This window comes from Zea mays, chromosome 3 (genome assembly GCF_902167145.1).
Source record: "Zea mays cultivar B73 chromosome 3, Zm-B73-REFERENCE-NAM-5.0, whole genome shotgun sequence".
NCBI lineage: Eukaryota > Viridiplantae > Streptophyta > Magnoliopsida > Poales > Poaceae > Zea > Zea mays.
In genome coordinates, this window is record NC_050098.1 from 139,174,743 (window position 1) to 139,195,605 (window position 20,863).

General features: G+C 46.0%; 1 protein-coding gene across 2 annotated transcripts; it reads left to right on the forward strand.

The window, feature by feature from the left end:
* The first annotated feature begins 17,450 nt into the window (after positions 1 to 17,450).
* LOC606437 (protein CUP-SHAPED COTYLEDON 1) lies at positions 17,451 to 19,815 on the forward strand. 2 transcript variants are annotated; one of them, XM_008676188.2, is made up of 4 exons: positions 17,451 to 17,526; positions 17,674 to 17,911; positions 18,010 to 18,293; positions 18,899 to 19,815. In XM_008676188.2, exons 2-4 carry the CDS (start codon positions 17,731 to 17,733, stop codon positions 19,538 to 19,540), a joined length of 1,107 nt encoding a protein of 368 aa, XP_008674410.1. In that variant the 5' UTR covers positions 17,451 to 17,526; positions 17,674 to 17,730; the 3' UTR covers positions 19,541 to 19,815. The 2 variants fall into 2 exon arrangements, with proteins under 2 accessions (XP_008674410.1, XP_008674409.1); XM_008676187.2 differs by having other exon boundaries at positions 17,452 to 17,526; positions 17,670 to 17,911.
* Positions 19,816 to 20,863: the final 1,048 nt, after the last annotated feature.

Consider the following 20,863-nt stretch of genomic DNA (forward strand, 5'->3'; position numbering starts at 1 on the left):
GTTGCTTGGAAATTAGCCAATATAAATACTTACAAGATATGCATGGATTGTTTCTTACTTATAACATTTTGGACCACGCTTGCACCACATGTTTTGTTTTTGCAAGATCTTTTGTAAATCTTTTCTAAGTTCTTTTGCAAATAGTCAAAGGTAGTGAATAAGAGTTTTGCAAAGCATTTTCAAGATTTGAAATTTTCTCCCCCTGTTTCAAATGCTTTTCCTTTGACTTAAACAAAACTCCCCCTAAATGAGATCCTCCTCTTAGTGTTCAAGAGGGTTTTGATATGCCTTTTTGAAATGCTACTTTCTTCCCTTTTTGAACACAATAGGATACCAATTGAAAATATTCAACACTGAGTTTTTGAAATTGGTGGTGGTGGTGCGGTCCTTTTGCTTTGGGCTCATTTCTCCCCCTTTTTGGCATGAATCGCCAAAAACGGAATCATTAGAGCCCTCGAAGTGCTTTCTTCACCTTTGGTCATAAATGAATGAGTTAAGAGTATACCAAAGACGAAGTCCTTGATGCTCATTTCTCCCCAAGGAATAGAGAGTTGCTTGGAGTGATGGCGAAGTATGAGTTACGGAGTGGAAGCCTTTGTCTTCGCCGAAGACTCCAATTCCCTTTCAATATACCTATGACTTGGTTTGAAATAGACTTGAAAACACATTAGTCATAGCATATAAAAGAGACATGATTAAAGGTATATAAAAGAGCAATGTGTGCAATCTAGCAAAAGAAATTGCGCGAATCAAGAATATTGAGCTCATGCCTAAGTTTGTTAAAAGATTGTTCATCAAGAGGCTTGGTAAAGATATCGGCTAATTGATCTTTAGTATTAATGTATGAAATCTCGATATCTCCCTTTTGTTGGTGATCCCTCAAAAAGTGATACCGAATGGCTATGTGCTTAGTGCGGCTATGCTCGACGGGATTGTCGGCCATTTTGATTGCACTCTCATTGTCACATAGCAAAGGGACTTTGGTTAATTTGTAACCGTAGTCCCGCAGGGTTTGCCTCATCCAAAGCAATTGCGCGCAACAATGGCCTGCGGCAATGTACTCGGCTTCGGCGGTGGAAAGAGCGACCGAATTTTGCTTCTTTGAAGCCCAAGACACCAAGGATCTTCCCAAGAACTGGCAAGTCCCCGATGTGCTCTTCCTATTGATTTTGCACCCCGCCCAATCGGCATCCGAATATCCAATCAAATCAAAAGTGGATCCCCTAGGATACCAAAGCCCAAACTTAGGAGTATAAGCCAAATATCTCAAGATTCGTTTCACGGCCGTAAGGTGAGCTTCCTTAGGGTTGGCTTGGAATCTTGCACACATGCATACGGAAAGCATAATATCCGGTCGAGATGCACATAAGTAAAGTAAAGAGCCTATCATCGATCGGTATACCTTTTGATCCACGGACTTACCTCCCGTGTCGAGGTCGAGATGCCCATTGGTTCCCATGGGTGTCTTGATGGGTTTGGCGTCCTTCATTCCAAACTTGTTTAGAATGTCTTGAGTGTACTTTGTTTGGCTAATGAAGGTTCCCTCTTGGAGTTGCTTCACTTGGAATCCTAAGAAATACTTCAACTCCCCCATCATAGACATCTCGAATTTCTGTGTCATGATCCTACTAAACTCTTCACATGTAGACTCGTTAGTGGACCCAAATATAATATCATCAACATAGATTTGGCATACAAACAAGTCATTTTCAAGAGTTTTAGTAAAGAGTGTAGGATCGGCCTTTCCGACTTTGAATCCATTTGCAATAAGAAAATCTCTAAGGCATTCATACCATGCTCTTGGGGCTTGCTTGAGCCCATAAAGCGCCTTAGAGAGCTTATAGACATGGTTAGGATACTTACTGTCTTCAAAGCCGGGAGGTTGCTCAACATAGACCTCTTCCTTGATTGGTCCATTGAGGAAGGCACTTTTCACGTCCATTTGATAAAGCTTAAAGCCATGGTAAGTAGCATAGGCTAATAATATGCGAATTGATTCAAGCCTAGCTACGGGTGCATAGGTTTCACCGAAATCCAAACCTTCGACTTGGGAGTATCCCTTGGCCACAAGTCGAGCTTTGTTCCTTGTCACCACACCATGCTCATCTTGCTTGTTGCGGAAGACCCATTTGGTTCCTACAACATTTTGATTAGGACGTGGAACTAAATGCCATACCTCATTCCTAGTGAAGTTGTTGAGCTCCTCTTGCATCGCCACCACCCAATCCGAATCTTGGAGTGCTTCCTCTACCCTGTGTGGCTCAACAGAGGAAACAAAAGAGTAATGTTCACAAAAATGTGCAACACGAGATCGAGTAGTTACCCCCTTATGAATGTCGCCGAGGATGGTGTCGACGGGGTGATCTCGTTGTATTGCTTGATGGACTCTTGGGTGTTGCGGCCTTTGCTCTTCATCCTCCTTGTCTTGATCATTTGCATCTCCCCCTTGATCATTACCGTCATCTTGAGGTGGCTCATTTGCTTGATCTTCTACTTCATCAACTTGAGCTTCATCCTCATTTTGAGTTGGTGGAGATGCTAGCGTGGAGGAGGATGGTTGATCTTGTACATTTGAAGGCTCTTCGAATTCCTTAGGACACACATCCCCAATGGACATGTTCCTTAGCGCGATGCATGGAGCCTCTTCTACACCTATCTCATCAAGATCAACTTGCTCTACTTGAGAGCCATTAGTTTCATCAAACACAACGTCACATGAGACTTCAACTAGTCCAGTGGACTTGTTAAAGACCCTATATGCCCTTGTGTTTGAGTCATATCCTAGTAAAAAGCCTTCTACAGTCTTAGGGGCAAATTTAGATTTTCTACCTCTTTTAACAAGAATAAAGCATTTGCTACCAAAGACTCTAAAATATGAAATGTTGGGCTTTTTACCGGTTAGGAGTTCATACGATGTCTTCTTGAGGATTCGGTGAAGATATAATCGGTTGATGGCGTAGCAAGCGGTGTTGACCGCCTCGGCCCAAAACCGATCCGAAGTCTTGTACTCATCAAGCATGGTCCTTGCCATGTCCAATAGAGTTCTATTCTTCCTCTCCACTACACCATTTTGTTGTGGCGTGTAGGGAGAAGAGAACTCATGCTTGATGCCCTCCTCCTCAAGGAAGCCTTCAATTTGAGAATTCTTGAACTCCGTCCCGTTGTCGCTTCTTATTTTCTTGATCCTTAAGCCGAACTCATTTTGAGCCCGTCTCAAGAATCCCTTTAAGGTCTCTTGGGTTTGAGATTTTTCCTGTAAGAAGAATACCCAAGTGAAGCGAGAATAATCATCCACAATAACTAGATAGTACTTACTCCCGCCGATGCTTATGTAAGTGATCGGGCCGAATAGATCCATGTGCAGAAGCTCTAGTGGCCTGTCAGTCGTCATTATGTTCTTATGTGGATGATGAGAGCCAACTTGCTTTCCTGCTTGGCATGCGCTACAAACCCTGTCTTTCTCAAAATGAACATTTGTTAGTCCTAAAATGTGTTCTCCCTTTAGAAGCTTATGAAGATTCTTCATCCCAACATGAGCTAGTCGGCGGTGCCAGAGCCAACCCATGTTAGTCTTAGCAATCAAGCAAGTGTCAAGTTCAGCTCTATCAAAATCTACCAAGTATAGCTGACCCTCTAACACTCCCTTAAATGCTATTGAATCATCACTTCTTCTAAAAACAGTGACACCTATATCAGTGAATAGACAGTTGTAGCCCATTTGACATAATTGAGATACGGAAAGCAAATTGTAATCTAAAGAATCAACAAGAAAAACATTGGAAATGGAATGGTCAGGAGATATAGCAATTTTACCCAAACCTTTGACCAAACCTTGATTTCCATCCCCGAATGTTATTGCTCTTTGGGGATCTTGGTTTTTCTCATATGAGGAGAACATCCTTTTCTCCCCAGTCATGTGGTTTGTGCACCCGCTGTCGAGTATCCAACTTGAGCCCCCGGATGCATAAACCTACAAAACAAGTTTAGTTCTTGACTTTAGGTACCCAAATGGTTTTGGGTCCTTTGGCATTAGACACAAGAACTTTGGGTACCCAAACACAAGTCTTTGAACCCTTGTGCTTGCCCCCAACATATTTGGCAACTACTTTGCCGGATTTGTTAGTTAACACATAAGATGCATCAAAAGTTTTAAATGAAAGATTATGTTCATTTGATGCAGTAGGAGTTTTCTTAGGCAACTTAGCACGGGTTGGTTGCCTAGAACTAGATGTCTCACCCTTATACATGAAAGCATGATTAGGGCCAGAGTGAGACTTTCTAGAATGAATTCTCCTAATTTTGCTCTCGGGATAACCGGCAGGGTATAAAATGTAACCCTCGTTATCCTGAGGCATGGGAGCCTTGCCCTTAACAAAATTAGACAATCTTTTAGGAGGAGCACTAGGTTTGATATTGTCTCCCCTTTGGAAGCCAATACCATCCTTGATGCCCGGGCGTCTCCCATTATAAAGCATGCTACGAGCAAATTTAAATTTTTCATTTTCTAAGTTATGCTCGGCAATTTTAGCATCTAGTTTTGCTATATGATCATTTTGTTGTTTAATTAAAGCCATATGATCATGAATAGCATTAATATCAACATCTCTACATCTAGTACAAATAGATACATGCTCAACAATAGATGTAGAGGGTTTGCAAGAATTAAGTTCAACAATCTTAGCATGAAGAATATCATTTTTATCTCTAAGATTGGAAATGGTAGCATTGCAAACATCTAGTTCTTTAGCCTTAGCAATTAAATTTTCATTTTTTACTCTAAGGCTAGCAAGAGAAATGTTTAATTCTTCAATCCTAGCAAGCAAATCATCATTATCATCTCTAGGATTGGGAATTGAAACATTACAAACATGTGAATCAACCTTAGCATTTAAACTAGCATTTTCATGTCTAAGGTTGTCAATCATCTCATGGCAAGTGCTTAGCTCACTAGATAGTTTTTGACATTTTTCTATTTCTAGAGCATAAGCATTTTTAACCTTAACATGTTTCTTGTTTTCTTTAATTAGACAATCCTCTTGGGAATCCAAAAGGTCATCTTTTTCATGAATAGCACTAATCAATTCATTTAATTTTTCCTTTTGTGCTATGTTAAGGTTGGCAAAAAGGGAACGCAAGTTATCCTCCTCATCACTAGCATTATCATCACTAGAAGATTCATATTTAGTGGAGGAGTTAGATTTAACCTTCTTCCGTTTGCCGTCCTTTGCCATGAGGCACTTGTGGCCGACGTTGGGGAAGAGAAGCCCTTTGGTGACGGCGATGTTGGCGGCGTCCTCGTCGTCGGAGGAGTCGCTTGAGCTTTCGTCGGAATCCCACTCCCGACAAACATGGGCATCGCCGCCCTTCTTCTTAGTACCTCTTCTCCTTTCTTCTCCCCTTCTTGTCGTCGCCCCTGTCACTGTCACTTGATAATGGACATTTTGCAATAAAGTGACCGGGCTTACCACACTTGTAGCAAACTTTCTTGGAGCGGGACTTGTAGTCTTTCCCTCTCCTTTGCTTGAGGATTTGGCGGAAGCTCTTGATGACGAGCGCCATTTCCTCATTGTCAAGCTTGGAGGCGTCTATTGGTTGTCGACTTGGGGTAGACGCCTCCATCTTTTCTTCCGTCGCCTTGAATGCGACGGGTTGAGCTTCGGATGTGGATGGATCATCAAGCTCGTTGATCTTCCTCGAGCCTTCGATCATGCACTCAAAACTTACAAAATTCCCGATAACTTCCTCGGGGGTCATTTTAGTATATCTAGGATTACCACGAATTAATTGAACTTGAGTAGGGTTAAGGAAAATAAGTGATCTTAGAATAACCTTAACCACCTCGTGGTCGTCCCACTTTATACTCCCGAGGTTGCGCACTTGGTTCACCAAGGTCTTGAGCCGGTTGTACATGTGTTGTGGCTCTTCCCCTTTGCGAAGCCGGAACCGACCGAGCTCCCCCTCGATCGTTTCGCGCTTGGTGATCTTGGTGAGCTCATCTCCTTCGTGCGCGGTTTTGAGCACATCCCAAACCTCCTTGGCGCTCTTCAACCCTTGCACTTTGTTATACTCCTCTCTACTTAAAGAGGCAAGGAGTATCGTTGTCGCTTGAGAGTTGAAGTGCTCGATTTGGGCCACCTCATCCTCATCATAATCCTTGTCCCCTACGGATGGTACCTGTGCACCAAACTCAACAACATCCCATATACTTTTGTGGAGTGAGGTTAGATGAAATCGCATTAAATCACTCCACCTAGCATAATCTTCACCATCAAAAGTTGGTGGTTTGCCTAATGGGACGGAAAGTAAAGGTGCATGTTTAGAAATGCGAGGGTAGTGTAGGGGGATCTTACTAAACTTCTTACGCTCTTGGCGTTTAGAAGTTACGGAGGGTGCATCGGAGTCGGAGGTTGATGTTGATGAAGTGTCGGTCTCGTAGTAGACCACCTTCCTCATCCTCTTTTGCTTGTCCCCACTCCGACGCGGCTTGTGGGAAGAAGATTTTTCCTTCTTCTCTTTGTGGTGAGAAGAAGATTTCTTCTCCTTCCCTTTGTTGGAGGAGATCTTCTTCTTCTCCTTCCTCTTGGTGCGGGACTCTTCCGATGAAGTGCTCCCGTGGCTTGTAGTGGGCTTTTCGCCGGTCTCCATCTCCTTCTTGGCGTGATCTCCCGACATCACTTCGAGCGGTTAGGCTCTAATGAAGCACCGGGCTCCGATACCAATTGATAGTCGCCTAGAGGGGGGTGAATAGGGCGAAACTGAAATTTACAAATATAAACACAACTACAAGCCGGGTTAGCGTTAGTAATAAAGAAACGAGTCCGCGAGAGAGGGCGCAAAACAAATCCCAAGCGAATAAGCAAGTGAGACACGGAGATTTGTTTTACCGAGGTTCGGTTCTTGCAAACCTACTCCCCGTTGAGGAGGCCACAAAGGCCGGGTCTCTTTCAACCCTTCCCTCTCTCAAACGATCCCACGGACCGAGTGAGCTTTCTCTTCTCAATCACTTGGAACACAAAGTTCCCACAAGGACCACCACAAGTTTGGTGTCTCTTGTCTCAATTACAAGTGAGTTTGATCGCAATGAAAGAATCAAGAACGGAGAAAGCAATCCAAGCGCAAGAGCTCGAAAGAACACAAGCAAATCACTCTCTCTAGTCACTATGGCGTTGTGTGGAATTTGGAGAGGATTTGATCTATTTGGTGTGTCTAGAATTGAATGCTAGAGCTCTTGTAGTAGTTGGGAAGTGGAAAACTTGGATACAATGAATGGTGGGGTGGTTGGGGTATTTATAGCCCCAACCACCAACTTGACCGTTGGTGGAGGCCGTCTGTTTGATGGCGCACCGGACAGTCCGGTGCACACCGGACAGTCCGGTGCCCCCTGCCACGTCATCATTGCCGTTGGATTCTGACCGTTGGAGCTTCTGACTTGTGGGCCCGCCTGGGTGTCCGGTGCACACCGGACAGGTACTGTTTGCTGTCCAGTGCGCCGGCATGGGCGACTCTGACTTCTGCGCGCGCTGCGCGCGCATTAAATGCCGTTGCAGGTAGCCGTTGGCGCGAAGTAGCCGTTGCTCCGAGGATGCACCGGACAGTCCGGTGTACACCGGACAGTCCGGTGAATTTTAGCGGAACACCTGAAGCGAAAACCCGAGGCTGGCGAGTTCCGGAGGCCGTCCTTCCTTGGCGCACCGGACAGTCCGGTGCACACCGGACAGTCCGGTGAATTATAGCGCGAGTGCCTCTGGAAATTCCCGAAGGTGGCGAGTTTGAAGTTGGAGTCCTCTGGTGCACCGGACACTGTCCGGTGGTGCACCGGACACTGTCCGGTGTACACCGGACAGTCCGGTGCTCCCAGACCAGAGGGCCTTCGGTTGCCACTTTGCTCCTTTGTCGAATCCAAAACTTGGTCTTTTTATTGGCTGAGTGTGAACCTTTTACACCTGTATAATCTATACACTTGGGCAAACTAGTTAGTCCAATTATTTGTGTTGGGCAATTCAACCACCAAAATTATATAGGAACTAGGTGTAAGCCTAATTCCCTTTCACATTGCATTGCAGGTGATGTTGTTACTTTGTTCTACTACTTAATTGGGTTGGTATTTACTTATACTTAGTAACTGCTAATAAAATTTTGACCAACTTTAAAAGCAATGCTCAGCTCTAACCATCCTCTTTGGTAAGCCTTACACTTCACGTGAGCTCCCACCTTTGGCGAGTTCATGCACATTATTCCCCACAACTTGTTGAGCGATGAACGTATGTGAGCTCACTCTTGCTGTCTCACACCCCCCCCCACAGGTCAAGAACAGGTACCGCAGGATGAGGCGCATGGAGGATGCTGCGATGAGTTCGTGAGAGATCTAGGCCGTCGTCTCCCAGTCAACTTTGGGTTGCTGGACCGTCGTCTCCTTATAATGTATCCTGTGCCATGATTCATCATATGTGTGAGACTTGGTCCCAGCACACCTGGTGTTTATGTTCGCGCCGGACTTTGGACCCCTAAAATCCGGGTGTGACAGAAGTGGTATCAGAGGAATGTTGACTGTAGGACGAAACCTAGATAGAAATGGATAACTATTATCTACTTACCTCTACTACTCTGATTCTTTCTAAACTCTTCTTAATCTTTTCTCATCTATTTCCGCTTCACTCTGATTATCCTTACCTTTTCTCTCTAAAGACAAATGTGGATTTCACACTTTGAAATCCTGTGCCTAAAGTGACTTTAGGACTAGGAGACCTAATCTTAGGAACAAAAACAAAACTATTTTTTTTATTTATATGCTTGAGTGCTTGTTCTTATGGTACTTGTCTGATTTGGATCTTTGATTGAGTGTGATGAGTTGTGGAGTAATGTCCACAATTACATCTGCATCTACATATAGACATAAATAGAATTCATAAGATAACTAAACCACTTAGATTATTCTCCATTAAAATGTATCTATTTCATAGAGATCTCTATTATCTTAAAAGACTCTCTTATCTTAAAATGATCCATCTTATCTTAAAAGATACTCTCTTACCTTAATAGACTCATCTCTTCTCGAAAGGATTCTCATCTTATCCTAATAGATCTAACAAATCTCAAAAGATTGTAACATAATCTTAGAAACTCATTTGTCCTAATGAGCACACTTATCCCCACCACTTTGCTTACCTCATAATAGTGTAACAAACATGATCTATTTCAAAATAAATTTAGTAGATCTTATCTAGTCTAATCTGATTACACCACTCTAGTTCTGATCCCATCTAATCTGATCAGGTCTAACCTAATGGACAAACATGTTAGATAATACTGATAAAACGGATTAGACTTTTCTTATTATACTCTTCCTTGCCACAACCTATACTTGCCATAACCGTACCTCATCTGACAGAATAAATGGCTAGACATACAAATTCATATATATACCTATATATATATATAAACTTTAAACAAAACTTTGATTCCCAAAACCAAATGAGAAACTAAAATTCTAACCAAACTTATTGTATCCCTTTTCTTACAAATCTCGAGGTCGAGATTATTTTTAAGGGGGGTAGGATTTGTAACACCCTAAAATCATGCCTTGATTATTGGGGATAGTTCTTCAAAGTATTTAGATAAAATGTCTTTTAATAAGGCATTTTAATGGTTTGGGATCATTTTCTTAAAATAAATAAATGATAATATTAAATTTTAATATGGTGGTTCAAATCTAAGAATAGATCTTGAAACAAGAATTTGAATTATGAGGTACATAATAATAAATAAAAGTAGCATTAAAATTTTGATATCTCAAATAGAGCATTGACTTTTTGAATATAATATTTCAAACCCAGAACGTGATGATAGAAATATTTATTTTATTAATTTGGGTGAAACTATTCTTTCATGGATGATACATTGAGAAGTTGTACCCAAATGAATAAAATAACTAACACACATATGGATGACTTTGCATTACATGCTGAGCTTTACTTGATGGTGCATTGTGTTTGAGGTTGGAATTTATTCAAAACTGAAAGTTGAGATTTAATTTGAATCTAGGAAACTAAAAATAGAGATTAGAAAAGAAAAGAATAAAACTAACCTAGCCAGTTGGGCCGCCTCCCCTCAATTCGGCCCAGCTCCACTTGCCCTCACCGCGCGTGTGGCCCATGTCAGCCGAGCCACTCGCTCTCCCGCGCCTCGGCACTGGCAGGCGGGACCCACCCGTCAGACCGCCCTCACACGCGTCACCCAAGCCTCTGTTATTGGGCCCCACCCGCCGGGACCTTCCTCTACCTGAAGCCGGTCTCCAACCGAATCCGGCGGGCGCTCTCGCCATTACCGCGGGCTCGGTTGCGGCGGCCAAGCTCAACGACTCACGCCTATTTCTCCGGGTGGTTGGACCTTATCCCCTGCGCCGCGGGTCGCCTCCATTGAAACCGAGCTCAACGGCTTCCGCGCATGCCGCGGCCTACTGACCGCTCGGACTCCGTTAGGTTGGGATCGCCCAAGCCGCCGTGGAGATATAAACCCTCCCCCCCCTTGCGTCCTTGGCTCCTGGTTCTGCGCCGTACCCGAACACCGAGAGGCACACAACCGTGGAACCTGTCGCCGCCAGGAGAAAGTGCGGCCGCCGCATTCCACCATCCCTCACGTCGTTGGCGGGCACTTGAGGATCTGGTGTTATCCGAGAAGCTGCGTGGGATCACGTGGAGTACGTACGACTCAATCACGCGTGCGATTGGCGACCGGTGAGGGAGGAATCGCTCACCGTTGACCTCGGGCATCCGCAAATTCGTGTGGCACCGTGGCCGAGCTCCTGGGCATCATTCCGTCGGTAAGAAACCCATCCAATCGACTCGCCTCGTCCTTCTCTACGTGTATCTCGGTCCAATTTGTATATGGCGCTCGGGAACGGCCGATTGCATCCTCACCGGCGTGCTCCGCCGAGCATGCGGGGCGGCGCCGCCGTGCGTTTGGTCGGGGGAAAGACGACGTCTGTGAACCGTTGATTTCTCGTTGGGCGGTCACAATTTAGTCAGAAGCGCATCCCGTCGTTCGTGCAATCTGAGCCGGTAATTGGGTGATGGATGGTCAAAACGAGCCTAGGGTTATTTAAAACACTGGGCGTTGGATCTCGATCCGATGGCTACCATTGGATACCGGTTCAGGTGATGCTCGATCTAATCTAGCCCATCGGTCCTAGATTGGACGACACTGATCGGCCGATACCCCTTCGGCCTGGACATTTTACTTAAGAGCCCTCAAGAAAAATACGAATCAACCCGCCGTCCATGCCTGGGGTTTTCTGAGTCTTGGGAATGTTGCACCGTAGCCCCTGCACTTTCCATAATATGAGGCCCCGTCCAGAATAGTTTTAACCCGAGAAATTGAATTATAAAAGGATTTTTAATGTGAAAATATATGCTAGAACTTTGATAATTCATAGAAAATTCATACTTAGTCCAAATTAATCCATTCCAGTTCCTATAATTTTGTAATATTATGGTTTATCATCTAGTACCACAATTTTTACATGAAAGTCACATTAAAATTTATATCATAGTTAATCTTATATCAAATACATAATATCTTAGGAAATTCATAACTCCTTAACTGTAACTCCGATTTTAGTGATTCTCATTCCCACGATCTCGTAGCAACGCGTAGACTATTATTATGCAGTATGTTCTTATGTTTGGTGTGATGTTAATTTTGTCTATACCATGTCTGTTTGTATTGCTACGACTAGCGCGAAGTTTCGAAGATCTGAAGAATCACTCTGGTAACTGGAATCTCAAGTGCCAGGCAAGTTGTGCCCTTGTCCACTTTGTACCCAATAATGTTCTTCATTTACCATGCATAGGTTTAATTTTGATGGGACCCAATAGGTCACCCTAGTTTGTTTATCTTGAATACCTTGTTTACCCTTGAATCATTTGGGTAGTTCTGCTACTGCTTTATATGGTTTTGGGTTAATATTTCATTATATCTATGTTCCAAATATGTTGTTATTTTATTTATGTTCATGACAAGATCATTAAATGTTAATTGGAACATAGAGCTTAACTTGAGAAACACGTGCCACCACAAGGGTTTATGGACGCCCTTGGCTGACTAATTAGGAAAGCTAGTGGAGGACTACCTTACCCGAAAGGGGCAAGGGCAGTAGGGGAGTGGTCAGTGTAGGGAGGCCCTCGGGAGGATTTTGCTGCGATGGCGGTCCTGCAAGGGATTCCTGCATTGGAGCTTCCTATAAACTGTAGCGGGTTTTCTGAAGCTAGTGGAACTTTGTAAAGGCCTCGTAGTGTTACCCTGCCTCGCCTCCTCGGTAGAGGTGTATGGGAAGTCGCGATCCCTTGGCAGACGGGTAACATGACTTGTGGGTAAAGGGTACCACCTCTGCAGAGTGTAAAACTGGTATACTAGCCGAGCTCACGGTCATGAGCAGCTCAGGACTCTCTGATGATTAAATTATGGAACTTAAATTCAATTTGTCATATGCTTTGCATTGCAGGTGATGTTGTTACTTTGTTCTACTACTTAATTGGGTTGGTATTTACTTATACTTAGTAACTGCTAATAAAATTTTGACCAACTTTAAAAGCAATGCTCAGCTCTAACCATCCTCTTTGGTAAGCCTTACACTTCACGTGAGCTCCCACCTTTGGCGAGTTCATGCACATTATTCCCCACAACTTGTTGAGCGATGAACGTATGTGAGCTCACTCTTGCTGTCTCACACCCCCCCACAGGTCAAGAATAGGTACCGCAGGATGAGGCGCATGGAGGATGCTGCGATGAGTTCGTGAGAGATCTAGGTCGTCGTCTCCCAGTCAACTTTGGGTTGCTGGACCGTCGTCTCCTTATAATGTATCCTGTGCCATGATTCATCATATGTGTGAGACTTGGTCCCAGCACACCTGGTGTTTATGTTCGCGCCGGGCTTTGGACCCCTAAAATCCGGGTGTGACAAGGTTAGATGATATCGCATTAAATCACTCCACCTAGCATAATCTTCACCATCAAAAGTTGGTGGTTTGCCTAATGGGACGGAAAGTAGAGGTGCATGTTTAGAAATGCGAGAATAGTGTAGGGGGATCTTACTAAACTTCTTACGCTCTTGGCGTTTAGAAGTTACGGAGGGCGCATCGGAGCCGGAGGTCGATGTTGATGAAGTGTCGGTCTCGTAGTAGACCACTTTCCTCATCCTCTTTTGCTTGTCCCCATTCCGATGCGGCTTGTGGGAAGAAGATTTTTCCTTCTTCTCTTTGTGGTGAGAAGAAGATTTCTTCTCCTTCCCTTTGTTGGAGGAGCTCTTCTTCTTCTCCCTCCTCTTGGTGCGGGACTCTTCCGATGAAGTGCTCCAGTGGCTTGTAGTGGGCTTTTCGCCGGTCTCCATCTCCTTCTTGGCGTGATCTCCCGACATCACTTCGAGCGGTTAGGCTCTAATGAAGCACCGGGTTCTGATACCAATTGATAGTCGCCTAGAGGGGGGGGGTGAATAGGGCGAAACTGAAATTTACAAATATAAACACAACTACAAGCCGGGTTAGTGTTAGAAGTAAAATTAAGTCCGCGAGAGAGGGCGCAAAACAAATCGCAAGCAAATGAAGAGTATGACACGCGGATTTGTTTTACCGAGGTTCGGTTCTCGCAAACCTACTCCCCGTTGAGGAGGCCACAAAGGCCGGGTCTCTTTCAACCCTTCCCTCTCTCAAACGATCCCTTGAATCGAGTGAGCTTTCTCTTCTCAATCACTTGGAACACAAAGTTCCCACAAGGACCACCACAAGTTTGGTGTCTCTTGCCTCAATTACAAGTGAGTTTGATTGCAATGAAAGAATCAAGAAGGAAGAAAGCAATCCAAGCGCAAGAGCTCGAAAGAACACAAGCAAATCACTCTCTCTAGTCACTATGGCGTTGTGTGGAATTTGGAGAGGATTTGATCTCTTTGGTGTGTCTAGAATTGAATGCTAGAGCTCTTGTAGTAGTTGGGAAGTGGAAAACTTGGTTGCAATGAATGGTGGGGTGGTTGGGGTATTTATAGCCCCAACCACCAAAAGTGGCCGTTGGGAGGCTGTCTGTTCGATGGCGCACCGGACAGTCCGGTGCACACCGGACATGTCCGGTGCCCCCGCCACGTCATCACTGCCGTTGGATTCTGACCGTTGGAGCTTCTGACTTGTGGGCCCGCCTGGATGTCCGGTGCACACCGGACATCTACTGTTCCTTGTCCGGTGCGCCAGAATGGGCGCGCCTGCCTTCTGCGCGCGCAGAGCGCGCATTAATTGCGTCGCAGGTAGCCGTTGGCGCCGAATAGCCGTTGCTCCGGAGTTGCACCGGACAGTCCGGTGCACACCGGACATGTCCGGTGAATTATAGCGGACTAGCCGTTGGAGATTCTCGAAGCTGGCGAGTTCCTGAGGCCGCTCTTCCTTGGCGCACCGGACACTGTCCGGTGTACACCGGACAGTCCGGTGAATTATAGCGCGCTGGCCTCAGAAATTCCCGAAGGTGACGAGTTCGAGTTGGAGTCCTCTGGTGCACCGGACACTGTCCGGTGTACACCGGACAGTCCGGTGCCCCCAGACCAGAGGTGCCTTCGGTTGCCTCTTTGCTCCTTTGTTGAATCCAAAACTTGATCTTTTAATTGGCTGAGTGTGAACCTTTTACACCTGTGTAATCTATACACTTGGGCAAACTAGTTAGTCCAATTATTTGTGTTGGGCAATTCAACCACCAAAATCAATTAGGGACTAGGTGTGAGCCTAATTCCCTTTCAGTGGTCGAAGCCAAGTGGAGGGGTTGATGATGATGATGCAGAGGAGGAGGAATTGGAGGGCGATCATTGTGATCAGAAGACAAATCGAGGAAGAAAAAGATTGAAAGGTGGTGGTCAGCTGTCTCCTTCCAAAGATAAGGCAAAGAGAGGAAAGCGTGCTGGTTGCTGGAAATATTTTAAGGAGATCCATGTTCAGTCTAAGAAGGAGTTTGGGGTTATGGTGACAAAAGCCAAGTGCAAATTCTGTTATAAAAGCTATGCATACCATCCAGGGGGGCAACTTCACAGCTAAACCGTCATTTACAGAAGTGCACACAGTTTCAGAACAAATTGGCTAAGGCAAAATCTCAGCTTCCTCAAGGTACTCTCACATTTACTGCAGCTGATGGATCTATTATTGTTAACCCTGATGAATATGATCATGAGCACACTAGACTATTGATTGCCAAGATGACCATTGTTCATGAGTATTCTTTTAGGATGGTAGAGCATAAATGGTTTAATATCTTGATGACATGGATGAATAGCAAATATGAACCTATCAGTAGGAAGACTATTAGAAGTGAATGTATGAGAGTCTATGAATCTGAGAAAGAGAAACTGAAGAAGAGTCTTAGAGAAGCTGAATCAATAAGTTTAACTACTGATTTGTGGACATCTAATCAAGGTGTACAATATATGTGTTTAGTGGCACATTACATAGATGTTGAATGGGTTTTGCAATGTCGTGTCCTTAACTTTGTTGAATTGGATCCCCCCACACTGGTATAGTAATAGCTCAAGATGTTTTTGATTGTTTGGTTGAATGGAAAATAGAAGACAAGGTTATGACAATAACTCTTGACAATGCCTCAAATAATGATGTTGCCATTACAAATTTGAAGTCCAAGCTTCTTGCAAGAAGAAATGCACAGTTTGATCCAAAATATTTTCATGTCCGTTGTGCTGCTCACATAGTGAATTTGGCTGTAAATGATGGCCTGCAACCATTAGATGGTCTTCTAAGTAATCTTCGGGACACAGTCAAATATTTTAAGAGGTCTCCTACACGTATGTATAAATTTGTTGAGGTTTGCAATGAGTATGCTATTAAAGTTGGAAAAGGTCTATCCCTTGATGTTAAAACAAGGTGGAATTCAACATATAGAATGCTGGACACATGTATGGAGTATAGGGATGCATTTCGGTACTATGCTGAAGTAGACCATAACTATGTGTGGCAACCTACACAAACTGATTGGGATAAGTATCATAAGATTAGGCCAATTTTAGGAACAATGGCTGGAGCAACAACTGCATTTTCAGGTTCAGTTTATCCCTGTTGTGGCGAGTATGGCAAAGAGATTCTTGGCTGTTCCTGCTGGAAGTGTATCATCAGAATCAACTTTTAGTTGTGGAGGAAGTATTCTTGATGATTATAGGAGTTCTTTAAAGCCAGCGATAGTTTAGGCACTAGTTTGTGCATCTAGTTGGATACGGGGTTCGCCAAATCCTATCATTGTGGTATGTTTCTATGTGATGATTAATTTATTTTGACTATTTTGTTTCTAAACATATTTAATATTTATTTTTGACTGATTATAGGGAGGAGAAAATGATGATGACAATGAATATGTGGAATTCCCAAACTGTGTGGTTGGAAGCAACTAGTAACAATAAGTTTGTAAGTGTGTTTTCATATTTGAGCTCACAGGTTCTTCAAGCACAGATTCTTCAGTGACTGTCTGACTGATGGTATTTTCATATTTTGAAATGTAGGTCTTACAAGAAGAGTTCAAACTTCAGTGACTGCCTGGGAACTTTTGAGTCCTTCAGTGTTCTTTATTAAGAATATAAAGTCTAAACTGTCGTAGTCTCGTAGACTATTATCAATGTTAACTGTTAATGTGTGAATCTGTGATTCAAGTCTAATCTGTGATGGATCTGTCATCTGTGTTAACTGTTATGGTTGTTAGTGTCAGTGTGAAACTGTGAATCTATGATAAACTCATGGCTATGATTATGGTTGTTAGTGACGCTCAGTCATGTGTATTTCGCTGGAGTCATGTTGACTATGAACTTATGAAGTCATGGCTATGATTACGATTTTTTGTATGCGACTATGACTATGAAGTCAGTTTTTTGTGCCACAGAAAGCTCAATGACTATGAAGTCAGTTTTCCGTCGTCTGTCTTGTCTCTATTACTTTTACAAGCCGTGAATTGTCTTGGCAGTGTGATTGACTGATTGAGAATTTAAATTGAACTCTTGCTGTTTTTTAAAGCCATGTCCTGTTTTCAGTGTTTTGTAATGTATAGCTCGCGAGTCAAACGAGCTGGCTCGAGCTACAAAACGAGTCGAGCCGAATGTGATTCCTAGCTCGCTATTTTAACGAGCCGAGCCGAGCTAGCTCGTTTTATTACCGAGCCATAACGAGCCGAGCTGGCTCGATATCCACCCCTACCTTGTCCGCCCGATCCGATGTGTGTCCACCGTCCAGCGGCCTCCCCCAAAACCCCAGACAGAAGCAACGCTCCACCACTCCGCCACGTCAGGTGCTTCCGGCTCCACTCGGAGAGACTGACACCCTATCCGATTCGTCGAATCCGCCATTAATTACTCCCCAGTCCCCACCCACCCACCCTTCCCTACTCCTACCAAGCGCATGCCACAATGCCCAGACTATAAAAATCGAAGCCCACGCCGGGAGCTCCATCCCTAAAAAAAAACAAAAGCCTTCGCTTCGCTTCACCACTCTATCGCTCCACGGCCGGCCACAGGTACTGGGTCACAGAGATGCCATGCTGATGCTTCCATTCCATTCCATTCCTTCTCTTTGGCTGGCTCTGCTCTTGCATTAATGCATGTGTTCCTCTCGTCGTCCTCGACCAATGTGCTGTTCTGTTGTGTTTGTTGGTGGTAGCTAGCTGCGTGCTGTCCTGGGGGAGCAGCAGCAGCTTCGGCGGGAGGGGAAAGGAGCTACGATGGAGAGGTTGGGCGTCGGCGTCGGCGTCGGCGAGCTGCCGCCGGGGTTCCGCTTCCACCCGACGGACGAGGAGCTGATCACCTACTACCTCCTCTGCAAGGCCGTGGACGGCGGCTTCTGCGGCGGCCGCGCCATCGCGGAGATCGACCTGAACAAGTGCGAGCCATGGGAGCTCCCGGGTGAGTGAGTGAGTGGGTTACATATACGTACATACTCTCGCTGGTGATGACCGTACCGATCACCCGACTATGATGATGATGATGATGATGATGAGCAGACAAGGCGAAGATGGGGGAGAAGGAGTGGTACTTCTACTGCCTCCGCGACCGCAAGTACCCGACGGGCCTGCGCACCAACCGCGCCACGGCGGCCGGCTACTGGAAGGCCACCGGCAAGGACCGCGAGGTCCGCAGCGGCCGCAGCGGCGCGCTGGTGGGCATGAAGAAGACGCTCGTCTTCTACCGGGGCCGCGCCCCCAGGGGCCAGAAGACGCGCTGGGTCATGCACGAGTACCGCCTCGACGGCACCTACGCCTACCATTTCCTTCCCGGCTCTACGAGGGTTAGTTAGATCAGATCATCTTGTGCTCTACCATACCAGCATTTGTTTATGTTCTTTGCGCATGCGTGTTTTTGTTTTTTTTTTTAATTTTTGAAAATGAAGCTCACGTAGACCATGCACACACACTACGAATACTAGTAGGACAGGACAGCACTAGAGACAGAACGTAATGATGATGGGAGGGCAGCGCGTAGGACGACAGGAGTAGAGCTGCAGGGTGCTCTGCACTGCAGCTAGTAGCAGTCGAGTGCATGCGTGTGGGATACGACCATCTGCTTGCTCCTGCAACTCTGCTGCTACTGTGTCATTACGTGCAGTGCGTGGATATGGCAAAGCCCAAACCTGCCCCGGCTGGGAAGATAGAGCACAGGGATTCGAATCTTTTCTCGGCCAGTGCCGACGATGATGCTATCAGCGTGCTCGATCTCACCTTGTTTGTTTGTTTCTGCTGCCACCTGCCATGGTAGCACTTTGATCGATTTCATGGTTCGATCAGAGAAGTACTAGCATTTTCCGCGGAGTACATTTTTACTTTATTAACTATCATCAGCAGTAAAAAGAAAGACACCTGAACTGTACAGCATTCACTGTCCGCCTTCCTCCAGGACGAGTGGGTGATCGCGAGGGTGTTCCAGAAGCCAGGCGAGGTCCCATGCGGCCGCAAGCACCGCCTGGGCGGCCCCAGCGCCGCCGCCGGCGAGTCCTGCTTCTCGGACTCCACCACCTCGGCCTCCATCGGCGGCGGCGGCGGAGGAGGAGCGTCCGCGTCGTCTCGCCCGCTGCTCACCGTCACGGACACTTCCTCGCCGTCGCTGTTCGTGGCCAACGCGAACGCCGCCGCCAGCAACAACAACGGCAACCCGGTCACCGGGCGAGAGCTCGTGCCCTGCTTCTCCACTACCGCCAGTCCCCTGGAAGCCGCGGCGCTCGGCGTCGTCGGGCACCCGTACAACGCGGCCCCGCTGCGTCTGGGCTTGGACTTCGAGGCGCCGTCCCCGGGCTTCGTCGTCCCGAACCTGCGTTCCCTGCAAGTGCAGGACGACGGCGGCCTGCCGCTGTTCCTCTCGGCAGCAGCAGGCGGCGGCATGTCGTCCGCGACGCTGGGAATAATGGGGTCGCTGGGCGGGTCTCTCCACTGCCCGCCCCACGCCGGCATGGATGTCGTCAAGGTCGAGGGCCGCGCCGCGCCGCCGCAGATGGCTGTCGGCCCCGGCCTCCTCGATGGCGCCTTCGCCTGGGGCTTCTAGTGCTCACTGCTCAGGCGCTGCACGCCGCCGTGGCATATGGGCATGCATGCATCACCAGCAAACCGATGGATATATATATGCCTCTCCACATGCATGTGGTAGTTCGTGGTTTCTCTGCATGCGTTGTACGTTAAGCTTCGTTAGTAAGTGGAAGTGGCAGAGAGTCGTCGTTTATGTACGCTATTAAGCTTGATTAGTATCAGGATGTGGCTGACCGACCCTCCATGCATGGGCACTCCAAACTGTAGCCTTCCAGCAGCTTTGTTCGTGGATTAGATGTGTCGTCGTGTATGCCTAGCGTAGTACAGTACTCATAGTTCGTGCTGTGGAATCGACGGGATGCGATGTGCCCTGCCTGCTGCTGAGCTCTGCAGGTTCTGACTGCGTGCTTGTGCCAGCTAGTGCATGGTGGTATGGCTGGGGGTGCTACTGCTCGAGAGCGCTAAAAAGTCCACACGGCCGTTTCCCTGGCACGGCGCCTCAGCCTTCTGCATGCATGCGTCCATCCATCCGTCACGCCAAACGTCACTTCCCCCATCGCCATGCCCATACGGCCATGCCTCCTCGGCTGTGCTCGCTCTCTCTCTCTCCGTGCAGTGCGAGCGAGTACGAGCTGGTAGTACTAGTAATATTTTATGTGATGGATGGCGACGGTGACGGGATAGACCGAGCGGGTACGTGACGGCGGCGGATGCAGAGAACTGGCCGCTCGACGTGCTCCATCCATGTTACATCACCAAACAGGTCACGTCATCCATGCGCTCTGGCCGCTAGCTGCAGGAACTCGTGCTCCAAAACATTCATGGAGATGATGATCTCAAGCTATCCAGGAAAGATCATTACTTTCTGCAGCAGACGTGAAAGCTGCTATATATGCATGGTATTGGTATGTATCAGCCTACCGATTCCATGATACTTTTGTTCGAACGATGGATTATTCATGATGCGCCGCCCGTAGTACGTTGTTCGGCCGTTTCGAATAGGGACGAAAACGAGCTGGATAGAGGGTCATTCTGTATTCTACCTAATGTATTTCTCTTGAATAAAGAACCAATACGGGTAGTTAAGATTCGGTATAAATACAAAACGGAATCGAGTAATAATTCAGGCGGGTAAGAAACGGATAACAGATACTACTCGGGTAGGTACCAGATAATTGTCGGGTATTTGTCCCGATGATATTAATTGTCAACCACCCAATAAATATATAATTAAGTAATACATAATCATGTATATGATAGATCAAATGCAGGAAAGGAAATCGATAAAATTGACATCATGCAGTTTAAAGTTACTAATTATAAAGACATTGTAGAACCAACA

Excerpts from the sequence above, each read along its gene's own strand:
- LOC606437 (XM_008676188.2), top strand. The coding sequence starts at position 17,731 with ATGGAGAGGTTGGGCGTCGGCGTCGGCGTCGGCGAGCTGCCGCCGGGG. Across the intron at positions 17,912-18,009 it reads CGAGCCATGGGAGCTCCCGG|ACAAGGCGAAGATGGGGGAG; the intron begins GTGAGTGAGTGA and ends GATGATGAGCAG. Across the intron at positions 18,294-18,898 it reads TCCTTCCCGGCTCTACGAGG|GACGAGTGGGTGATCGCGAG; the intron begins GTTAGTTAGATC and ends GCCTTCCTCCAG.